This window comes from Camelus ferus, chromosome 8, assembly GCF_009834535.1.
Source record: "Camelus ferus isolate YT-003-E chromosome 8, BCGSAC_Cfer_1.0, whole genome shotgun sequence".
NCBI lineage: Eukaryota > Metazoa > Chordata > Mammalia > Artiodactyla > Camelidae > Camelus > Camelus ferus.
In genome coordinates this window covers 18,143,436-18,164,644 of record NC_045703.1, presented here as the reverse complement: position 1 = coordinate 18,164,644, position 21,209 = coordinate 18,143,436, and the positions used below count along the sequence as shown (strand labels likewise).

Here is a 21,209-nt window from a genome sequence, read left to right as displayed (position 1 = left end):
AGCTAATTACAGCATATTTTTTGACTGCTTATAGCAGCTCTCCTCAAAAGTAATTCACCCATGCGTTTATTAATCTACTTAGTATTAATTTTAACGAAATAATAACCAGTGAGCTATTTTAACAAAGAGTATTAGCTGATTTAAACAAATTAAAGTTATTTCAGTGCAGTTTTTGGTATTACTCATCTTAATTTTTCACTAAGATGATTGCTATCTTCTACTGATTATAGCTCATGCAGAAAAATTACATTTAATTATGGTGTTGTTTAGGTGGGTTAATCTTTAGCTTGAAGTAAAATATATTGATAGGATAAAATGAAAGTTTTGAAACAGTGCAAAATTGAAAACAAGGTCAAGCAAGAAACGGAATTACCATAATTCATGGGCCGAAATTGATTAGAACGCCTTTGTTTCAAGAATTAGATTCTCTGCGGAATGAAGGTGCTAGAGAAACTAACAATGGCGACAATAGCGGAGTACGGTGTTAAACCATCTTGATAATCAGACGGCTCAGAAAGGCTTAAAAGAACCTTCATCGAAGAAAGGATTTTCTTTTTACCTTCCCTGTCTTTCATAATTAATGCCGTTTAATACACTGTCCATGTTTTTTACAGGGGGAAAATATGCCATACAGTAGCTCTCAATAGGTTACTGACATGCGCCACAGACGTTTCCTTTCCAAAAAAAAAAAAAAAAAAGTGCAAATGTTTCAAATGTCATTCCACTTCAAACCCGTTCCAAAACCTAACAATCAGTTTCAAGCCAAACTCAGGGCGCTTTCGGCATTCACGAAAGCCAGAACCTCAAGACAGGAGCATCCTGCCTAACTCCACATCTTCCTGAAAATCAGCAATTTCAGTGTTAAGACAAAGACGCGATTAGAGGATTCCAGACAGTTTTCAACGTTTTCATTTACGCAGTCTCTATTTCTACAATTCATGAACCCCCTTTCCCATCTGTCTGTGCCCGTCTCTTCCCATCATCCAGAGCCCTGGATGCTCTGCGGTCGCCCCTGGCTCCGCGGAGCCTGAATGGCTGGGGGCTCTTCTCCGAGCTTCCGAGCTCTCGCTCGCAGCTACAGCCAGAGCGCTCAACCAATGGCCGCCTTCTCTCGTACTCATCGTTCCGCCTTCCAGTTCCACTGAAACCAATAGAAAGAGCCCTCTGGCGACAGAGGCCAATGGGAGGTCGGGGCGGGCATATCATTGGCTGCGGGCGTTCCACAGTGCAGTCTGGGCCTCCGCCTCCGTTACCCTGGAGCCGAGGTCGCCGCGCCGCAGCCACCCAGGAGCTGTCGTCTCCGCCCCTATCCTAGCCGAGTATTCAAACTTCCCGCACCCCTGCCACCTCAGCGCCCGCCCCGCAGCCCCCGTAGCCCGCGCAGGAGTCAGGCACTCACTCTTCGGCGTCCGGACGCCGAGGCACCGCGGAGAGGAGGAAGGCAAGGAGGCGGGCGCCGCGTCGGCCCTGAGGAGGGGCCGGAGCGGGTTGGAGGTGGGCTTTGGGGTGGGCGTGGAGGCAGCAGGGAGTTAGGTGTGCGAGGTGGGACTGTGACTCGGGCGTGGGGGAGCTGGCGAGGTGGCGTTCGTGGACGGGGAGTAGCGAGTGGAGTTGTTAAAGGATTAGGGATGGTGGAGGATCTGGGGACGCGGGGAGAAGAAAGTCCTAGGAAAATAAGTCGAGAGAGGCCCCGGGAGGGAGGGGAGGTCTACCGAAAGGTAGGGGATTGGGAGGTTAGGCAGAGAAAGAGTTGGGGAAGGGCTGATTTTGGGGATCAGGAAGAGAAGGCAGGGAGCGCATTTCAGGAGGATCTAGAGAATGGGTTAGGAGTTAGAAAATCCTAGAGGCCTGTAGGCACTGAAGATGGGGAAGGAGGCCGTGAGGCTTTGGGTAGATCTGGGATTATAAATAATAGGAAATGAAGGCTGTGATTAGAGTGGAAAGGCGCATTGGTTGGTGCAGGCTATGAAATTTTTTACACATCCTTCAGAGATGGGATGAGAGGAAGAAAGAGTTGACAAAAAAATGTGCCTTCTTGGCATAGATGGATTGGAGTGGCTGCTCAGATACTCGGTGTTTTACGTTGGCAGGACCAAGGGACAGCGTCTCAGTGGTGAAGAGCATGGGTCCAGCTCACCTGAGCTTAAACCCTTCTCATTCACTTTGTGGCCTTGGACAAATTACAGACATCAATTAGTAACAAATTACTGGCTAGGTACAAGCATCAACACCCCCCCCCCTGTCCATTTCGGAATGGAAATAGTAGATACTGTCCTGAGTATTAATTTTATTGAGATGTTTGCATCTATACTTACATAAATGAGGAAAAAAATGAATGGTTTTGTTAAAGTGAATTTGTTACTGGCATTTGGTTTGTGTGAGCAGTGGGCTGCATTGACTGGTGATTTTCTTAATCTTTCAGTCGTGGAGCCTTCTCTGAAAGTCTGAAGAAAGTTTTGGCTCCTCTCTCTCCCAACGCACACTTGGCACATCCTTGTGTATGACGTTCCTTTACCTTCAGATTGGGAACCTGGACTAGGTATCTCTTTGGGATCAAGACTCATCATTCAGATGATTTGTTGTTGTTGTTGTTGTTGTTGAGGGAGCTACATACATTTTGGAAAACAGTAAAACTGAAAAAAGGAGACAATTTTGGAAATTCTATAACTTCTCTTTTCTTTCTCTCTGTCTTTAGCCTGGTTGTTACTTTAATCTGTTTTTTCCAGTTGTGTAGTTCTACATTTGAATTTTATACTACTATTCTAAATATTTCACTTTAGGATTTTGCTGCATGTTGAGTTGTACGTTTATCCAAAAACATAATAGGAAATTGTTTTGATTCTGTTAAGTTGACAGTGTCATGTCAGATATCAAAAAGTAATTGTGACTTTTTTGGAAAAGGGATTTTTCTTCTTTTGTTAGAGTCACATATCTTTTGTTAAACAGTTATGGAACCGTAATTCTGTAAGACACAGTAGAGGTCTGTTACAATAAAGATGCTAATCTCTCTCCTGGTTCTTCTCCTGCCTGTCGTTCTCCATCTCCTTAATGGAATTCTCCTCCTCTGTCCACCATTTAATTATTGTGTTTCCTCATAATTCAGTCTTCCGTCTTCTCTTCATTCTGTATTCTTTTCTTGGCTGAGTTCATCTTCAGGCTTTTGGTAGTCTTGGCTTCCACCATCTGTATTTTATTAATGTAGTCTCAATATTTTATCTCCATCCTGGAACTCTTGAGTTAGCTACAAATTTATATAGCTGATTTTTGGTATTTCTGCATAGATTTCACATACACATCCTATACTTAGTGTGTCTGATAGCAAATTCATCACATTTCCCCACCCAAACCTGTCCTGTTGAATGGTACCATATTCACCCAATTTTTCAAGCCCAAAACTTTGTATTTATTTAGGTTCTTCTTTCATCTCATACTCTACATATCATCAGCCACCAAGTCCAGTTTATTTTCCTCGCTAAACATGTCTGAATCCATTCTACACTTTCTATGTCTAGTTTCCGAACCTTAATTCAAACTGCTGTCATTTGTCACCTGATTTCAAGACCAGGTGGTCTTCTTCCTTCAGCCTTATTGCTCTCCAATTCTTGGGTTAGAGATGGATTTTTGTAAATGTCACATCTGTTCATTTAAAATCTATTGAAGATGCTTTGTTTATTTTCAACCAACTTCTTAGTATGGCATAAAAATCCTTCCTGTAATGATCTCTTCCACTTAATCCTGCTTCACTTATTTTTACTTTATCACTGCCCCTAGCCAGTGCAGTCATTCTAAACCCGCATTGTCCAATAGAAATACAATGTGAACAAGGTAAATAATTTAACAGTTTTTTTCAGGTGCCATGTATGAAAATACACACAGGTGAAATTAATTTTAGTAATATGTTTTATTTAACCCAATATATTCAAAATACTATTTCAACACATAATGAATATTAAAAAGATTATTAAAGAGATAATTTATGTTCTTCTTTATGTAGTAAGTTTTCAAAATCCCAGGTGTATTTTACACTTACAGTATATCTCAGTTCGGACTAACTACCTTTCAGTGCTCAGTTGTCACTATATTGGACGACATCAATTGTAAACTATTTGCAGTGTATCTCATGCCTTTCACTTTTGCTCACATTGTTTCTTCTTACTGAAAAAGGATCTTCTCTCACCAGCTGCCTTCTTCCGTTAACCTTATCTGTCATCTCACCCCAGCAAAACAAGTGCACAACCCAAATCATGCTAACCTCCACTACTACCTAAAGACTCAATTTTAGGTATTCTCATCTCTGGAAATCCTGCCCAAACTGCCTCTTGTCCTCTCATCTTAGTTTTCAGTTTACTCAGCCTCCTTTACTTCCCTTTATCATTAGTATTTAATACTCTTGCATTCTCTTTCCTTTCTAGGCTGGGAGTTTCTTAATGGTAGGACATAAGTTGTGTCTCATTTTTGTATCTCCAGCTCCATTCAAAGTTCAAAGCCTGACACTTAGTAGGTGTTCAGTAAATGCCTTATGAATGAATGAATAGATATTCTGTGATGTTTTAATCTGACTGAAGTTTGGGAATACATACTGTAGTTAAGATACCTTAATTTGACCCATTGTTTCAATATGTTATTTAAAAGGAGTTGATTATACCTTAAATTTTAAGTCTAGCGTTTACTGTGATCTGATCTAGAGTCTAGGAAACCATACTTAAAATCTAAACGAGCTTGATTTTTAAGCAAAAGGAGGTGTTGTGTAAATAAATGTAGGATAAGGAAACACTTAGAAATACCCTGGAACGTAGAAGTAGAGGAGTGGAAACACTTAACTTGGTTTTATTTGTTTCTAATCACTTTTTCCCCCTCCTTTATAGGAGTCACAGTTTTAGTGCAGTAGTATTGTTTTTACCTTTACCTCATCTTCAGTTATTATTTGGGGAGGGGATAGAGGAGAGAGATCTTATTTATATCATTCTCTCTTAGTTTATTTTTATTTTACTCATCTAGTTGCCTGTTGTGTGAGCTCTTTTGCTGGCAGCAGAGGTAGCCAGGTAACAATGTTTTATACAGAGAAGCTGAACACAGGGAAATGACAAGAAATTAATGGTTCATTGAGTTTTACGGTTTTATACAGTTGTTCTTTTTTTTGTCTTAAAACTAAGAACTTTTCTTAAAGTCACATGAATCAGATGATGATTATGATATTCTATATACATGGAGTCTATAGCTTAGATTTACTTTCTGATTCATTTGAAACTAGATATAAAGGAGGCAGTTCTGGTACAGCAGGAGCTTATGGAACTTCTTTCTGGCATATTATGTGTGATGTGTACTACTTGAGACTTTTAAAATAAAAGTCGATTTTTGGGAAATGACAAGTACTGGTTTGATAGCTTTCTAGTATTGCCATAATAGAACTCTTGGCCATTTTTAGAAGATAAGCAATTCTTAGAAATTGAACTTGGACAAGACTGATAGGTTTTCTTTTTTGTTCTTATCTAGTTACTCCCGTACAAATAAGGGAAACAGATGAACAACTGTTAAGTGATTCATTCTCTGTCACAAAGAATTAAATTAGCTGGAGAACTATACATGGAATATAAATCTTCAGTGCTCTATCTGTTGATCTAGATAACTTTTTTCTTTTAAGAGAAAAAAATGATTTTATTCACATAATAATATTGTGACCAGTTTATGTTAGTCTAATAGAAATTATTGTTGTAACTGCAGGTAAAATTAATTTTGTCTGAAGCCCTATTAGGTCTTCTCTGTTATTTAAAATTAACCCAGTAAGAATATTCCTACTTTATGATGGTAATAGCTCTGAGCAAAACTTTGATTTGCTCATTTTTCTCCCTTCTTAGGTATTTTAGAGATTTAAGTAAGTTTTATGCAATTATTTGAAAGAGGAAAGATTTAATATTTCCTTTAAAACAGAAAGGCACATTTTATAGAAGGAAACTATTAATATTCTGTTTGGTATAGCATTGTAGAAAAATCATTCATTTCACAAAAAAATTAATGAATGGTGTTGTGGTTACTGTGGTGAGCTAGAGAGATACAATTTCTGTTCTCATGGGTCTTATGTTTAATAGGAGAGGAAGATAGTAAATGTAAGGTGATTCCCAATAGGAGCAAAGTCTATGAAGAAAATAAAACAGAGTAGTAAGATAGAGTGACTGGGCTCCCTTTAATAGAATTGCCACGGGAGCAGTCTATGAGATGGTGACATTTGTGGTGAGAACAGGATGAAGAGAAGGAGCCACCTTTGTAAGGTTCTAAGGGAAGGGCCTTCTCTAGGTACAGCAGGTACAAAGTCTGTGAGTTGGCAACAAGTTTGTCATGCAGGAGGCACAAAAGAAGGCCAGTGTGTCTGAAAAAGCAGGTGAAGGGAAGCATGGCATGACATGAGAATGGAGAGATAGGCAGAAGGGCTAGGAGTTTGCAGGTCTGGTTAAGGAATCTGATGACTAAGAAGCCATTGAAGGGTATTAAGCAGGAGAGTAATGCTGTCTGATCTCTGTGTCAAATAGCTCTTTCTAACTGGGGAAACAAGAATGAAAGGATATCACTTAGGCTATTGCAGAAGTTCTAGTGAGAAAAGATGGTGGCTTGGACCAGGGGACTAGCAGTGGGGATGGTAAGAAATCATCAAATTTGGAATGTATGTTGGAGATAAAACTACCTGGTTTTATAGATGGTTTGGATGTGGGATGTGAGGTTAAGAAGGGATCCTGGATAATCTGCATATTTGCAACGTGGATAATTTAGTAGATGGAAGTGCCATTTAAAAGATAAAAAAACAGGAAAGAGTGGGAGTAGAAAGGGGACAGATCATGATTTTGGTTTTGGACATGTAAGGTTGAAATGATTAAATTTAGATACCCAGGTGGAGTTGTCAAATAGGAAGGTGGATATATGAATCCGGAAGGCAGGGTAAATGAAGCCTGGATGAGATGCCTAAGGAGAGAGTGTAGATAAAGAAGAGAAGACCAAATATGTGGTGCCTTGTGTATTCCAAGATTAGAGATCAGGAAGAGGAGGCAGATTCCACAGAGGAGATGGAGAAGAGACAGCCAGTAAGGCAGTGAGAAAATCAGGAAAGCAGATGGCTATGGAAGTTAAGTAAGAAAAGAAGGTGTTGTAGGAAGGAGGGAATGGTTAGTCTTGTCAGATGTTGCTGTGAGGTCAAGGATGAAATAGAGTGGAAAATTAGTTATTGGATTTTGCCAGGATGAATGTCATTGTCTATTTTGACAATTCTGTTTCAGGGCAGTGGTGGGGATGAAAACCTGACTAATGTGGACTGAGAAAAACATTGTTGGAAAGGAAGTAGAGATAATGTTCTAGATTATAGACTACTCTTCAAAAAGTGTATTGGAAAATTGGAGTGGAGGAGTTGGGTTGTAGATGCAATTGGACATGGAGTCAAGCAACAGCTTTATTAGAGCCTCTATGTTGATAGGAATGATCCTGTAGGGAGGGCACAGTCCTTGAGATGGAGAGAAGGTATGGGAAAGAAGACAGTGAAAGGCTTAGCTCTAAAGAGGAGCAGAGCTGCTTCTTCAGTTTTAGCAGAGTGAGCGCAGCAGTATGGGATAGTTGCAGAAGGAGGTGGCATTCAAGATGACGCAGTTCCCATCTGATTGTCGACACTGAAATATTGAATAGGTCCCTCAACTAAGTCAGAAAACTTGTCCATTTCAAGTTTTATTAACTTAGTCCTATGACCTTAGATAAATTGTGATCTTGGATAAGTCACTTTTGTTTTTCTGGGTCTTGATTTCTTTAAACTATGTGAAGAAAGGAGTGATTCACAAGGGTTTGTTTTTTTTTTTCCAGTGCTAAGCTGTTACGTAATCTTATTAAGCTATAGTACTTCATTTGTTTTCGTTTGTAGTTTGTAAAAAAAAAAATTATTAGTTACTGTTCTAATAGTTGCCATACCTCATTTTTATTTCTTCCTCTCATCTTTTGGTCTGATATTTTGTGTGTTTTCTTTTTTTCTTTAACTTGTTAACTTTGGTTTTCCTGTTTGCCTGGCAGCACTGTCAGCCAGGCAACGGTGTTTCTACAAGGACTAAGGGGTAATTTTATAAAAGAAAACTTTCCCAAGTGTCTACATTTCCATTCTCTAGGAAAGCTCAGATCTTTGGGTTGCTACATTTTCTAAGGAAGGCTTGTTTGTTGTCATGAAGAATCGTAACACAATATGGAATATGTAGGTTAGGAATACCCATCTTACTTCAGAATAGATCCTAAATAGTCAGAAGTCTGGCAAAGGTAAGAAAATGTTCTCTAGTGTTACTGAGGCCATTCTTGAATTTGTTATCACTCTTAAAGTGTTCTTATGTAATTAGCATGTTATATTTTTAGGGAATATATAAAGGATGCATACATAATTTATTTTGACTGTTTTCCTTAATCATCTTGCTTTGATGGAAGAGCCAGACTGTGCCCTAAAAGAACTCATAGAGTATTCGTGCTCATCTTGGTTTCCTCATTGTCTAAAATGGCATCTGTGTCATCAGTAATATTTGATGACTGAATAGGTGTATGAATTGTAGTTTCATGAATTTGGGAAAAGTGATTCCTTATATCAAATTGGCTTAAAATGTTGGGGATAATTTTCAGAAATAATTGGCTTAAAAATGACCTGTATTTGCTGTCAGAGTTGTAGATTTGACCATACGTATTGTCTCCTCTCCCTTTGGAGACAACATTAAAATCATATTAAAGAAAGAAAGGGAATAAACCTATAACCCTGAAGGGATGATAGAGTACTGTCCGTAGGTGAGAGATTACAACACATTTCTGAAGTAGGAAAGAGAAATGGTGGATGAAACAGATTAAAACAGAGAGAACTATGTCCGGAGATATTCAAGAGGGAACTGCAGTAAAGAAACAGTTCTCAGGTATGCAACAGAGTTTCAGAGAATCTTGGGATTTAAAAAAGAGAGAAAGGAAAATTGAAAATGGGAAGGAAGAATAATTGAAAAATTATATACGAAATAGTTGTGCCTCCTTTCCAACCCAAGTTCATGCGCAGTGACAGCCAGTGTAGTATTCCCTGCCTTTCCCATCAAAAACTACAAAGGTAACTTCTTCTGGAAATAAAAACAAAGATAACACTGAAGGAGAAGTAGAGTTGCCATGGTGGACATTTGTGTTTGGAGATAATCCCTCCTCATCGCTAGCTTTCAGGGAGGTCCACGCATAATGGCCGAGTCTCTGCTGTTCATCCTAAAGCGAAATGTGCCTGTCAGTAAGCCTTGCTCACGTGTACATCATTTCCATTCATTCTTCTTCTTCTTTCTTAAATATCAATAGATGACTAACAATTATCTTCAAAGAAATAAAACCATCAGTGTATAAATAAAAATCCCAACATAAACAGAAAAACTATAACTGAAGCAGAGATTCTGGATCAGCAGAGACCTTAAAACAAATAAAATGTCTATTTAGTGTTCTTGGAGAAAAGAATATGTATTGCTTCATTATTTAAGAACAGAAGAATTATTTTTTAAAAATAAGAACAAGGGGAGGGTAGTAGCTCAGTGGTAGAATGTGTGCCTAGCATGCACAGGGTCCTGGGTTCAATCCCCAGTGCCTCCATTTAAATAAATAGATAAAAACCTAATTACCTCCTGCACTAAAAATAAGAACAAGGAAGAGTTCTTGGAAATTAAGTTGTTTGCACAAATTCAAAAAAAAACCTTAATGGTTTGGAAGATAAATTAAGTAAATGTCTTTGGAAATTAGAACAAAAAGACAAAGAGAATTGGTCTATTATTTAACCAATAGAAGTTTCAAAAAGAGCAAAAGGAGAGTCAATTATCAAAAAAGTAGTCCAAGAACATTTCTAGAACTAAAAGATAGGAGTGTCCAGATTAAAACGATGTGGGGAAGAAAAGGGCAACACAATAAAAAAGAACCACACCTATGTACATCATTGTGACATTTCAGTATAACAAGAGGGAAAATCCTAAAAGCTCCTAGGGAGTTTAAAAAAAAGATTACCTATAAAGGAATGAGAATCAGAGGAACATAATTAGTGTAAACTCCATAAGACAGGGATTTTTTTTGTTCTTTTTTTCATTACTGTTACATAGTGAGAACTTAAAAAATATATGTTGAATAAAAGATTAAGTATAACATCTCATAAGCAGCTCTGAGCATTTAAGCAGTGTCTCCAAAGTTCTGGGAGAGAGAATGACTTCAAATTTGAAAACTATGAAAATGATCCAGTATAAAGCAAATACGGACATTCTCAGTCATATAAAAACTCAGAACTTTTACCTCAGATAACCCTTTCTGAAGAAGTTACTTGAGGATAGAGAACAGTAAAATGACAATGAAAACCAATAAAGACACTGATACTGGCTACTCAGTGGTGGATTAACTCAAAAGTACAATAAAAGTAATTCCAGAATGTCGCTGGTGTAGCAGGTAGAAGGTAATTGGTTTAATTTAGAATAGGAACTCACTGATCTCCAAGAAAAATGTCTTTAAGAGGAAGAATAATGGATGTCAGGCTATAAATAGAATGACCAAGAAGCTGGTAGTTATCAGTGATATGATGAGAGGAATGTTTTTTCCACCCAATAAGAAAAAAGGACAATTAGGAATTCTAAGGAAAAAATTGCATAACTAACATGTAGTTGTATGTTGCAACCATTTAAGATGAGGTATGGGGTGGGAAGGGATAGACTGGGATTTCAAAATGTAGAATAGATAGACAAGATTATACTGTATAGCACAGGGAAATATATACAAGATCTTATGGTAGCTCACAGAGAAAAAAAGTGACAGTGAATATATATATGTTCATGTATAATTGAAAAATTGGGCTCTACAGTGGAATTTGACACAACATTGTAGAATTATTATAAATCAATAAAAAATGTTAAAAAAACAAAAAATAAATAAAATGAAGTATGAGTTAAATCCTCATCTTTCATCATCTGAAATTGCTAAATCAAGAAATAGTACAAGCATAAAAGTATAAGCCACTAAAATTGTTCCAGGGAACAGAGCTCAGATAATGGGGCAGTGGACATTTTCTTTAAAAAAGAAAAAAACCATGCATGTATTTGGGGCAGAGGGTAGCGAGAGATCTGGTGTGTTGGTGCATAGGAGATGACTGGCTGGTAATGTTTTGTGAACTCTTACTCTTTGCAAGAAAAAGTTAGGTGGCGTCCCTGACTTAGGATAGGTCACAGGGAGCTACTTCTGCTACATGTATATAAACAAATTATTCTTACTTAATGCCATATAATCAACTTAGTGTCTGAGAGCTTTCTTGCTTTCTAGAATGACCAAATTTCTAGAGTCTTAGGTTCATCTTGTATGTTTCCTCCCTTAGGTGTGAAATAAGACATTTTGAGGAGCTCTAGTTACTTTTAAAGGGAAATGATACCACATCTGGGGTGCTAGGAATGTTTGTTGCTACCTTGTTTCTAGGATTCTCAATGGACAGAGCTAGGAAGTAGGTTTGTTTTTTGTTTTTTGTTTTTTTTTTTTAATGTAAAACTCTTCATAAATTCATACTGATACTCCAGATTCACATTTTGGACTCCAGAATTTTGCAACTCATATTGGCTTACATTTGTTTCTTCCTATGTTGAAAATTCTAATGCCTAACTGCACCAACACAATTATTCATTTGCTTTATCTTACAGTACACATGTACCAGTGTGAGAATAACAGTGCCAACAATGTGATTATTGAAAATAGTTTTTAGAAAAAATTTGTACGTTTTTTGTCAGTAGGATATATCTCACTAGGGATTGTGTTTCAAAGTCGTTTGAACTGGTTAATCTGTGTGATGTTGTCACCAACTGTGTATATAGTTAGAATGATTTGTTTCATTTTCTTTTGCTTTGTAAGATGCTTTTTAAAAATTTAATTTCTAAAAATTATGATTTCTAAAGTTGCGTTTACAAAAATTATAGATGAAGAAGTTTACCTCCTACCCCTGTCCTTGAACTCCGCTTCCTCCCTTCCTTGACAGCAGTCTTGTCCAGCCAGCTAGCCACAGTACACATGGCTTTTAAAACTTAATTAAAGTTCAACAAACGTAAAAATTAGTTCCTCATTTACACTTGCCACATTTCAGGAGCCCATAACTGCATGTGGCTGGCTATCATAGTGAACAGATTTTAGAACATTTCCCTCTTGCTCAAACTTACTGGACAGCCCTGCCCTAGAGAACCCTTTTTTTTTTTTCATTAAGTGTTTAGTTTTTTCTTCTATTTTTTTTAAATATTAAAAGTTATGTATGTACCTTTATAACTCTCCTTCTTTGAATAATGGTAGCATAGTCTACGTGCTTTTCCCCCCCCTTCCTTTTCTTAATATATGCTGGAGATCTCTCCAGACTGCAGAGACGACATACAGAGACAGTCCTCATTCCTTTGATGGTTTCATAGTACTGTGCTTCATTGTGGGTGTTTACAGTGTACGTAGCCAGTTCCCGATCAGTGGTCATTGTGATGATTTTAGTCGTTTACCACTACAATAGTGCTGCAGTGAATAGTAGCAGTGTTGCCTTCCTCATGTCTTTTTCCATTTATTACTAGAACCAATATGTTTTGAACACGAATTTCATCAGTGGGCTTTTTGTTTCTTCTAAATATTAAAAAACAATTATTCTGATTATAAAGTTAATCCAAGTTCATTTTATTAGAAAATAAAAATATATTAAGAGACAGATAAAATTGTCTAAAATTCATGTTGCCCAGCAGACGCTATTTTGGTGCATATGTATACCTTGCTTTACAGTTTTTATCAGTTCCTGAGTTCAGTTAAAAATCGTACTCAGTACTTTCAGTATTTTTTCAATGACTATGTGTAGTTGAGATCACATTGTATATACCAGTTTGAATTTTTTCCTTACCATAATAGTATGAACATTTTCCTTGATAACACAAACTTTCTGTAAACATTTCTAACAGCTGCATGATATTATGCTGCATTGATTTTTATAATACTTTTCTTAATTTCTTAATTATTTTACAGTGGCTAGACATTTAGATTGCTTCCTTTAAAAAAAAAAAAAAGGTGTACTGCATTAAACATTTGTAGGGTGGAGGGTATAGCTCAGTAGTTGAGTACAGGCCCAGCATGCGCGAGGTCCCGGGTTCAGACCCCAGTACCTCCATCTAAATGAATGAATGAATAAATAAATAAACCTAATTACCTCCCTCCTTCAATAAGTAAATAAATAATTTAAAAAAATTAACACTTGTGCATAACTTTTCCCCTGTTTTTAGGGTTATTTTCTTGGTATTCAAGAAAGGAATTATTGGATCATAGGTTAAAAACATAATTAAAGTTTTAATATATTTTGCTGACTTTTTTCCCAATCTTTTCTTGATAGCCATGCTGGAAGTATTGTTATTTTGATAAATTTTTGATAATTTGTTAGGTTGAAAAATGGTATCTGAGGCTGAAGATTTTTATGTGCTGTTGTTTGTATTGCCTGCTATGGGTCTTAACATGTATTTGCCCACTTAACTTTCACCTTGTATTTTTCTTATGGGGTGGTATGAGGTATTTGTTTATTGTAAAGGATGGTAACTATTGTTCTGTCCTGTTGGAGATATTTTTCATCAAGTGCTTTAATTTGATTAATTTTTTTACATCCTTTAGCTTTACATTTTTATGTAGTCAGTCTTAGATATTTTCCTTTGTTCTTGCGAGCAGGCTTGTCCTTTACTACCACCTTACCCCCTCAAAGTAAAAGCACCTGGTAATTTGATCACTATTCACTTGTTAAAAATCAGCATTTGTGTTTATTACAAATCTTAAGATTCAAGGGAGTCAAATTCAGTTAACATTTATTCAGGTACTTTATATGTTCTCTGTCTAGACTATGACAGTCTGTCATTTCTCCAAATACTGTAAATCACTGTGTGAAAATACAAATGAAATTATAGAACTTATAGCCTCTTTTTCACTTGTAAGCAGTATATTATTTTGCTGTTAGTGTTTTCATTGTAACTAACTGTAGAAATCTATTTCATGAAATATGATGAGTTTCACTCCCTTTTCCCTAATTGTAGGGGAAAAAGTGTATCTTCTCGTCACCAATGTGAATTGTGGACTGCAGATATATAGAGAAAGCAGATTGCACAGATATGAATATTATCACGAGGATCTGAAGATTCTACAAAGTGCTCTTCAGGCTTGTCATGGATTTTTCTGAAGAAAAGAATCTGTAAAATTATGTGAATAGAGATTGTTTTTCAAAGCCATGGGGGAAAGAGAAAGAAGTCCAGATACTGATCAAGAAAGTAAGGCAGGCAAGCACTATTACTCTTATTGTTCATCTGACTTTGGAACTACACCACAGTCTTCTGGCCGATCATCTCTGGTCCATCCCTCCTCACCAAGGAGTATTAATGAAAAAAGTGCTGAAAAACAAATTTCAGACAACCAAGGGCATCATCAAGGTAAGCATTTTTTAAGAGTCTAGTAGGCCTGGAATATTCACTTTGAGTGCTTAAGGAAAACTTGTATGAATGAAACTCTTCTATTAATATATATAGATATGTGCATGGAAATGGGCTGATTTACATTTTAAATGGGATATATTTCTATAAATGTATATAAATGATGCTTATGGTACTGTGCGTTATCCTTTGTGACATTCAGAGTCATACTATATACAGAAGAAAGAACCATAATCAAGGCTTCTCATTTTGTCTTCTGTTGTTTCTAAGTAAATGACTGTCTTGAGATTTCTGAGGTACTGTAAAGGCAAAAAAAAAAATCATGAAACATCTATATCTTTCTTTGTCTTCATTTTCAAAAATGAAAGGCATTCATATAAAGTGGCTAAGGGGAATTTTTATAGATTGAGTAAAATTGCTTCCCCTAGGTAATGCAATGCTTACTACAAACATTCAAATTAAACCTAGAAATGGAATTGGGGACTTGGGACCACCTATCTGTTTTCTATTAAAACTCTGTTATAATGGAAACAAAATAACTTTTTCTTATTAAGATGTTACTAATCTGGAACTAGGTATTAATATGTATTTGACTAGGTAATGTTTTAGAAATCTCTTCTTCATCTTAATAAATCCCTGGTCATGAAAACCCTGATGTACTGAGTAACAAAATTTGTAAGGACTGCAAGTCCATCATAGAAAAGTAAGCTAAGGTAAGTGAGGTGTTTTTTTTTTTTTTCCTTTTTCAGTTTTATTAGGTAGAATTATTATTACAGTTTGACTGTGCATACACATTATATTGCATGTAAATACATATATACAGTATGCTGCACTTTTTTTTAAGTTTACATGTATGTACTAATTATGCAGCACAGCTGTAACAGCAGTAGCTTAGAATGATTAGAGTTTAGATTGCAAGGCAGGGAGTGGTAAAACTGGGAGCTGAAAAGGTCATGAAACACCTGGAATCCCATGTTAATATATTGGCTGTTTCTGTGGGGGAATCATTAGCTATTGAAAAGATTTAAGCAGAGGTATAATTAAATTTGCTTTTATGATTTTTTTTAACTCTGAAAAGCAAAATATTTGCTTTTTTAAAAAATCCGCAAAGAAGGTATATTCTTTTTGAAAGCAGCCCTTTCATGGACCCCTGATCTAGCTTCCCAGGGATGTTGATACTTTTAACAATTTGGTGCTTTTTCTTTTTCCTTCTTTTTTTGCAAGTATGATGATGCAGATTTCTTCATCTCTTCCTCTAAATCTGTTTCGGTGCAGTCTTCTTGTTTTGATTTTGTGTTTGAGCACATGATCTGATATTAAACTTTTGCTGTATAATTAAGAATAAATGGACCTTAGGGTTGAACCTTAGAAAATGACTGTTTATTCCCAATAAATCATTTACATACCTAGGGAATTATTGGTAGGAATACTTTAATTTTTCATTCCTTACCCAGAAACAGTTTAGGAGGCTACCTAATTAAGTAGTCAGAACTTCTTAACGTCTTATCTTATTTAAGAAGATAATTGAGAAAAGGATGAGAAATAGTTCTAGCATCACCCAGGAAAATTTCATTTCCTGTCTGCAACCTCACTTGTACTGTTTTCTGCTTTGTATTGTCTTTTTCATTGAAATTTGTGGTAATTTGTCCATCTTAGATCAAGCAACAGGACCAAATCGATAACTTTCCTTAAACACTAAGTTAATTTCCTTTGGCTTAAGTTGTGATCATTAGCGTAGACTAAACTAAGTAAAGAACACATGTGATTTTAAAAACATTTTGAGCACTTCAATTTGTGGAATTTCATGTTTGATAACATATTCTGCCTTCTTTTAAATTTTCAGCATATTTTATTATTTTAAAAATAAAATTAGTGCTCTATTAGAAGTTATATGTGTAATAAAATTTAATAATTTAGGTTATGCAAGTTTGTATGTTACAGGTTACATACTTACTCTATTTTTTGTTTTACCGGTAATATAAACATACTGGGTTTTCGGTAGATGCATAGTTTATCTTTGCTACATGCTTTTTTAAATGAGTCATACTGTAATTTTAACACCTGAAGGAAGAAAAAAGGCAGTATTTGGCCACACTCTTTTTGGTGGTGACTTAAGAGGGAGATGAAGAATGATACACACAACAGTCAGTCATCTTCTCACTCCTGCTGGGCCTATAGTTCATTTTGATAGTTTTGAAAATGAAAATGAAAAAGGTAGACGAAAGCTGAGAAATATGTTTGAGTTCTGGTTAGGTGTACTTTGTAGACATACTAATAGAATATACTAAAAATAAATGTTCAGATTTTTAGGATATCAGAAGTTAGTTGTGGAAGCCTGTTCTGTCTGGCTAAATAGTTGAAATAAAATATTAGTGGAAAGCTGAAGTTGAAAATATTAGTGAAAAGTTTTTATCCTGATCCATATACTATCTAGGCTTTAATTTTTTTTAATGCTTACTTTATTTATTTATTATTATTATTATTATTTTTAACATTTTTTATTGAGTTATAGTTATCTTACAATGTTGTGTCATAGGCTTTAACTTTTTAAATTAAGTTTCTATTAACATGAAATTTTGTTTGCTGAGCAATTTTATGCATAAAAAGCCAAGATTTGGAATGATTAACATTCATCTTTATATACAGTCATTTTTATATAAAGTTTCTGTCACTCTAAGAGCTGAGTACATATTCTATAATTGCAAATAGATACCAAAACTCTGTTAACTCAGTATGTTGGGAAAGAAAGAATGTTGAAATGATGGATGCTCTAGTTTAAAATTGGAGCAGTGCTCTCTAATGGAAATAAAATGCAAGTCACATATGCAAGCCACACATATAATTTTATATTGCCACATTTAAAAAGAAACAGGTGAATTAATTTTAATAATATGTTTTATTTAACCCAACATATTCAAAGCATTATAATTTCCAAATAAAGTTAATATAAAACATAGTGTATGGCATATTCTGCATTTTTTTTTGAAGTAAGTGTTTGAAATCCAGTATGTATTTCATAGTTATAGCATATCTCAGTTTGGACTACCCATATTTCAAATTTATCAGTAGCTACATGTGGCTAGTGACTACTATATTAGATAGTGTAATTTCAAAGTTGCAAGTAGGCTTTCCCTCATGTCTTTCTATTACCACTTCCTTTCATGTATTCAAGCATTATAGAGCTGGAATCCCAAATCAGTACACATTCAAAATAACTTCTATAAAATTTTCATCTCTTTAATGAAACTTTATAATGTTAAATTGATATTTCTGGTTATCCTTCACTTGTTTACATAATGAAATCAGGGTATCCATGGCTGCTGATGAGATGGGTAGGGAAAGGTTGGATTTTCTAGTTTTTCTTTGTTTTTTTTTTTCCCCTATGGAATGTATTTCCTTCTTGAAAAAATGCAGTCACCTTGGAGATTAGAATTGGTTATTCTCAATAGAGTCTGTGGCAGACTTCCAGATGCCTCTTTTAAAGGGCAGGTGCTCGTATATATGAGGCCTAAGTGTAATGAACTTTCAGTAAAAAATAATAACATTCCAAATTTTTATGAAATGTTGTGATTTAATATATACACTTTAAAGATTTCATGTGCTTGTATTTTTTTAGGATGTAGTTTTTTGTTTATTCTAAATTATGTCAGATGTTCTTGATTTGAACATCACATAAAAGAAAGCCTCTGAGGAAGCATTTAGCATCACATCTGTACTGGAAAAGTGTTTTCCATTTTCAGTCACTGGTAAATGGGATTAAGTTCTTATTACTGACAGAGAATATCTGTGGAGAACTTTTCTGTCTTAGGTGCATACTTCATTTAATCCTCACAACAAATGAAGTGTTATCCTCATTTGATAGATAAGGGAAATAGACCTGGAAAGGTTCAGCTGAATTGCCCAAGGATTTATCAGGTGGTAAATCTGAGTCCCAAATCTTCTTGCTGTCATATTGTCATCCATTTTCCCCAAATAAAGATTTCTAACTGGTTTAAGAAAACATGTATTTCCACGTCTCAAGTAATGATCCCAAATATCATGGCACAAACAACTTGAATATCACAATGTTTTGTCCAATGTTTTTAGGCATCATGCTAGTGCTGATCACGCCTGTATTTGAATTCTGGCTTGCTATCTTATTTATAAAGTTAAAAAAGGTAAAACCTGATACTGCCGTCTTTTAAAACAATGGTAAAATAATTCCCTGTAAGCAATTTGGAATATTATTTTGATGGATCAGAATACATTCTTGAACTTTCATAAGATTTCAAAACTTTCTTAATAAAAACATCACATTAAGAGCTTTTTAAAATAAAACCTGACATTCAATGAAATGTTATAAAGTAACTTTTTAAGGAAACAAAATAACTAAAAAGTGTTATGGATCCGCTTGTGTTAGGGTGAATGAATAATACTACATCTTGTACAGCTTTCACTTTACATTATTACTGTTTTCTTTTTTAGCCCTTAGGAAACCAAGCCCTAAGGGTCCACCAAACAGAAAGGGAGTCCGAGTGGCGTTTCGCTCCCAGAGCCTCAGTAGGGAGCCACTTCGGAAAGATACCGATCTTGTTACAAAACGGATTCTTTCTTCAAGACTGCTAAAAATCAGTGAATTGCAGAACGAAGTGACTGAACTCCAGGTCAAGTTAGCTGAGCTGCTAAAAGAAAACAAGGCTTTGAAAAGGCTTCAGTACAGACAGGAGAAAGCCCTGAATAAGTTTGAAGATACGGAAAATGAAATCTCACAACTTATTGCTCGTCATAACAATGAGATTACAGCACTCAAAGAACGCTTAAGAAAATCTCAAGAGAAAGAACGGGCAACTGAGAAAAAGGTGAAAGATACAGAAGGTGAACTATTAAGGACAAAATTTTCCTTACAGAAACTGAAAAAGATCTCTGAAGCCAGACACCTACCTGAACGGGATGATTTAGCAAAGAAACTCATTTCAGCAGAGTTAAAATTAGATGACACTGAAAGAAGAATTAAGGTAAAATTTCTACAGCTTCTAATTGTGCTGTATTGTATTGTTTTTCGTTAGGCATTTAATGTGCTCTTTTAAGAGTGCTTATTGCATCTCTTATTGCTTGGAAATGAAAACTAATTTTGTAGTATTATCTTTCTGAGTAAAGATTAGGAAAAATTTAAGATTGTATCTCTAAGAACAAGATGTAAAAGATGGTATATATTAATGGGCCACATGTTAATGGAATTTTAATTCCGTGAATCTTAGCCATTTGGCGGAAATATACTATTTGATTATATGATTGTTTTTCTAAAATTGAAAATAATACTATAATAGCTATAGTGTATAAAACTGACATTTTGAGGCTACTGTATAAGAAATGCCACATGAACGATACTTTCTGTTTTTATTTCTTTGAACATTTGTGAAAGGTATCTTTGGGGGCAGGGTGTGCCTCTACTCCCCCAAATAAAAACTGGTATTAGAGGTGGGTAGAATAATGTTGAATTAATAGTCTGAGAATACAGCAGATCTTTTAAAAATATGTTTTTCTTGAAATAAGAGAGGAAAAGAGTACTACCCCATGACTGTTACACAGAGAACTTAGATGCTACTTGAGATGTAGATCTCAAATCAAATAATGTATTTCTCCCAGATGGCTAATCTACGGAATTAAACATCCATTAACATTTGACATTCTCTCTATATATATTTCTATCAAATAAAAGCCCTGAGTCAGGACTTAAAATTACTTAGAATTGACAAACTAGTTTGGAAAGCCAAGGTAGGGGAAAAGTATGCAAATAATGCCTGCTGTGAGAGTTCTCTAAGCAAAAGAAGGTCAGAACTGTAAATAAATTAGCTTTCTGCAATGTATTAATTAGATGTTTTTAGTACCTGGTATGTTATAGTACTTCTTAATGTATAATATCCTATGCTCCATATACCAGTGCCATGCCTAAGGGCAGTGGCTTATTAAATAGAGTGTATGTATATCAGTGTCTAGAAAAAGTGCCTAACTTAGTCTCAAAAATTAGCAATCGTTAACTTGTTTCAATGCACAGAGGGTATCTTATTATGTAGGCTCCCAGTGATCGACTCAAAGTGCAGAGCAAACATAGGAAAACGTTTTTTTAGGGGGCACTTACCTATGTAGTGGGGTAGGGGTAGGGGATGGGAGCAACTATTGTCATAAACAAATAGCTGACATTGTAATTATTTTTAAAGGAAAGTATAAAATGTGCCACATTTTTAATTTTAGATTTTAGAGTTAGGAACCAAGAGCACAGAATGCTAATTAATAAGGATGGTTAAAAAAACCCCACACACCTCTGTGCATGTTTGTATAAAACTAGAGAGAACATGGAATTGCGGTACATTCACACACACATACACACACATATGCTGCAGTTCTCTCTTAGAGCCAGTTATGAAGTCTGGTACAAGAGGGAGGAGAAAGAAGGAAGAGGGGAAAATTATGTGGCTGCCCACTTAAAAGCATGAAATTCAGTCATCCGTAATGATAAGTCTTTGAAATACTTGTTAACTGTATAGTGTCTTCAATTCTTACTTTTTTTCCTTATTGTATTTAAGAAATTAAAAAAAAAAAAACCTTTATTTTGAGTTAATTGTAGATTTACACACAGTTGGAAGAAAATTATATAGAGAGATCTCATATACCCTTCATCTAGTTTCCCCAGTAGTACATACTTTGTAACTAGGATATAATGTTACAACAGGAAATTGGTAATGATACATTGAAACAACCCATCAACCGTATTCAGATTTCACC

General features: G+C 35.5%; 1 protein-coding gene across 3 annotated transcripts in view; it reads left to right on the top strand.

Annotated features, from left to right (window-relative positions):
* The first annotated feature begins 1,129 nt into the window (after positions 1-1,129).
* The window catches only part of LCA5 (lebercilin LCA5), a 42,386-nt gene continuing 22,306 nt past the window's right edge, over positions 1,130-21,209 (top strand). Inside the window, exons 1-4 of one of the 3 annotated variants that reach the window (XM_032484503.1) lie at positions 1,130-1,494; positions 11,357-11,479; positions 14,058-14,447; positions 18,912-19,441. In XM_032484503.1, coding sequence (XP_032340394.1) covers positions 14,249-14,447; positions 18,912-19,441 — 729 coding nt within the window. In that variant the 5' untranslated portion in view covers positions 1,130-1,494; positions 11,357-11,479; positions 14,058-14,248. Of the gene's footprint in view, positions 1,495-8,715; positions 8,907-11,356; positions 11,480-14,057; positions 14,448-18,911; positions 19,442-21,209 lie in introns of those variants that run through there. The other 2 variants (XM_006182093.3, XM_032484504.1) reach the window with 2 other exon arrangements.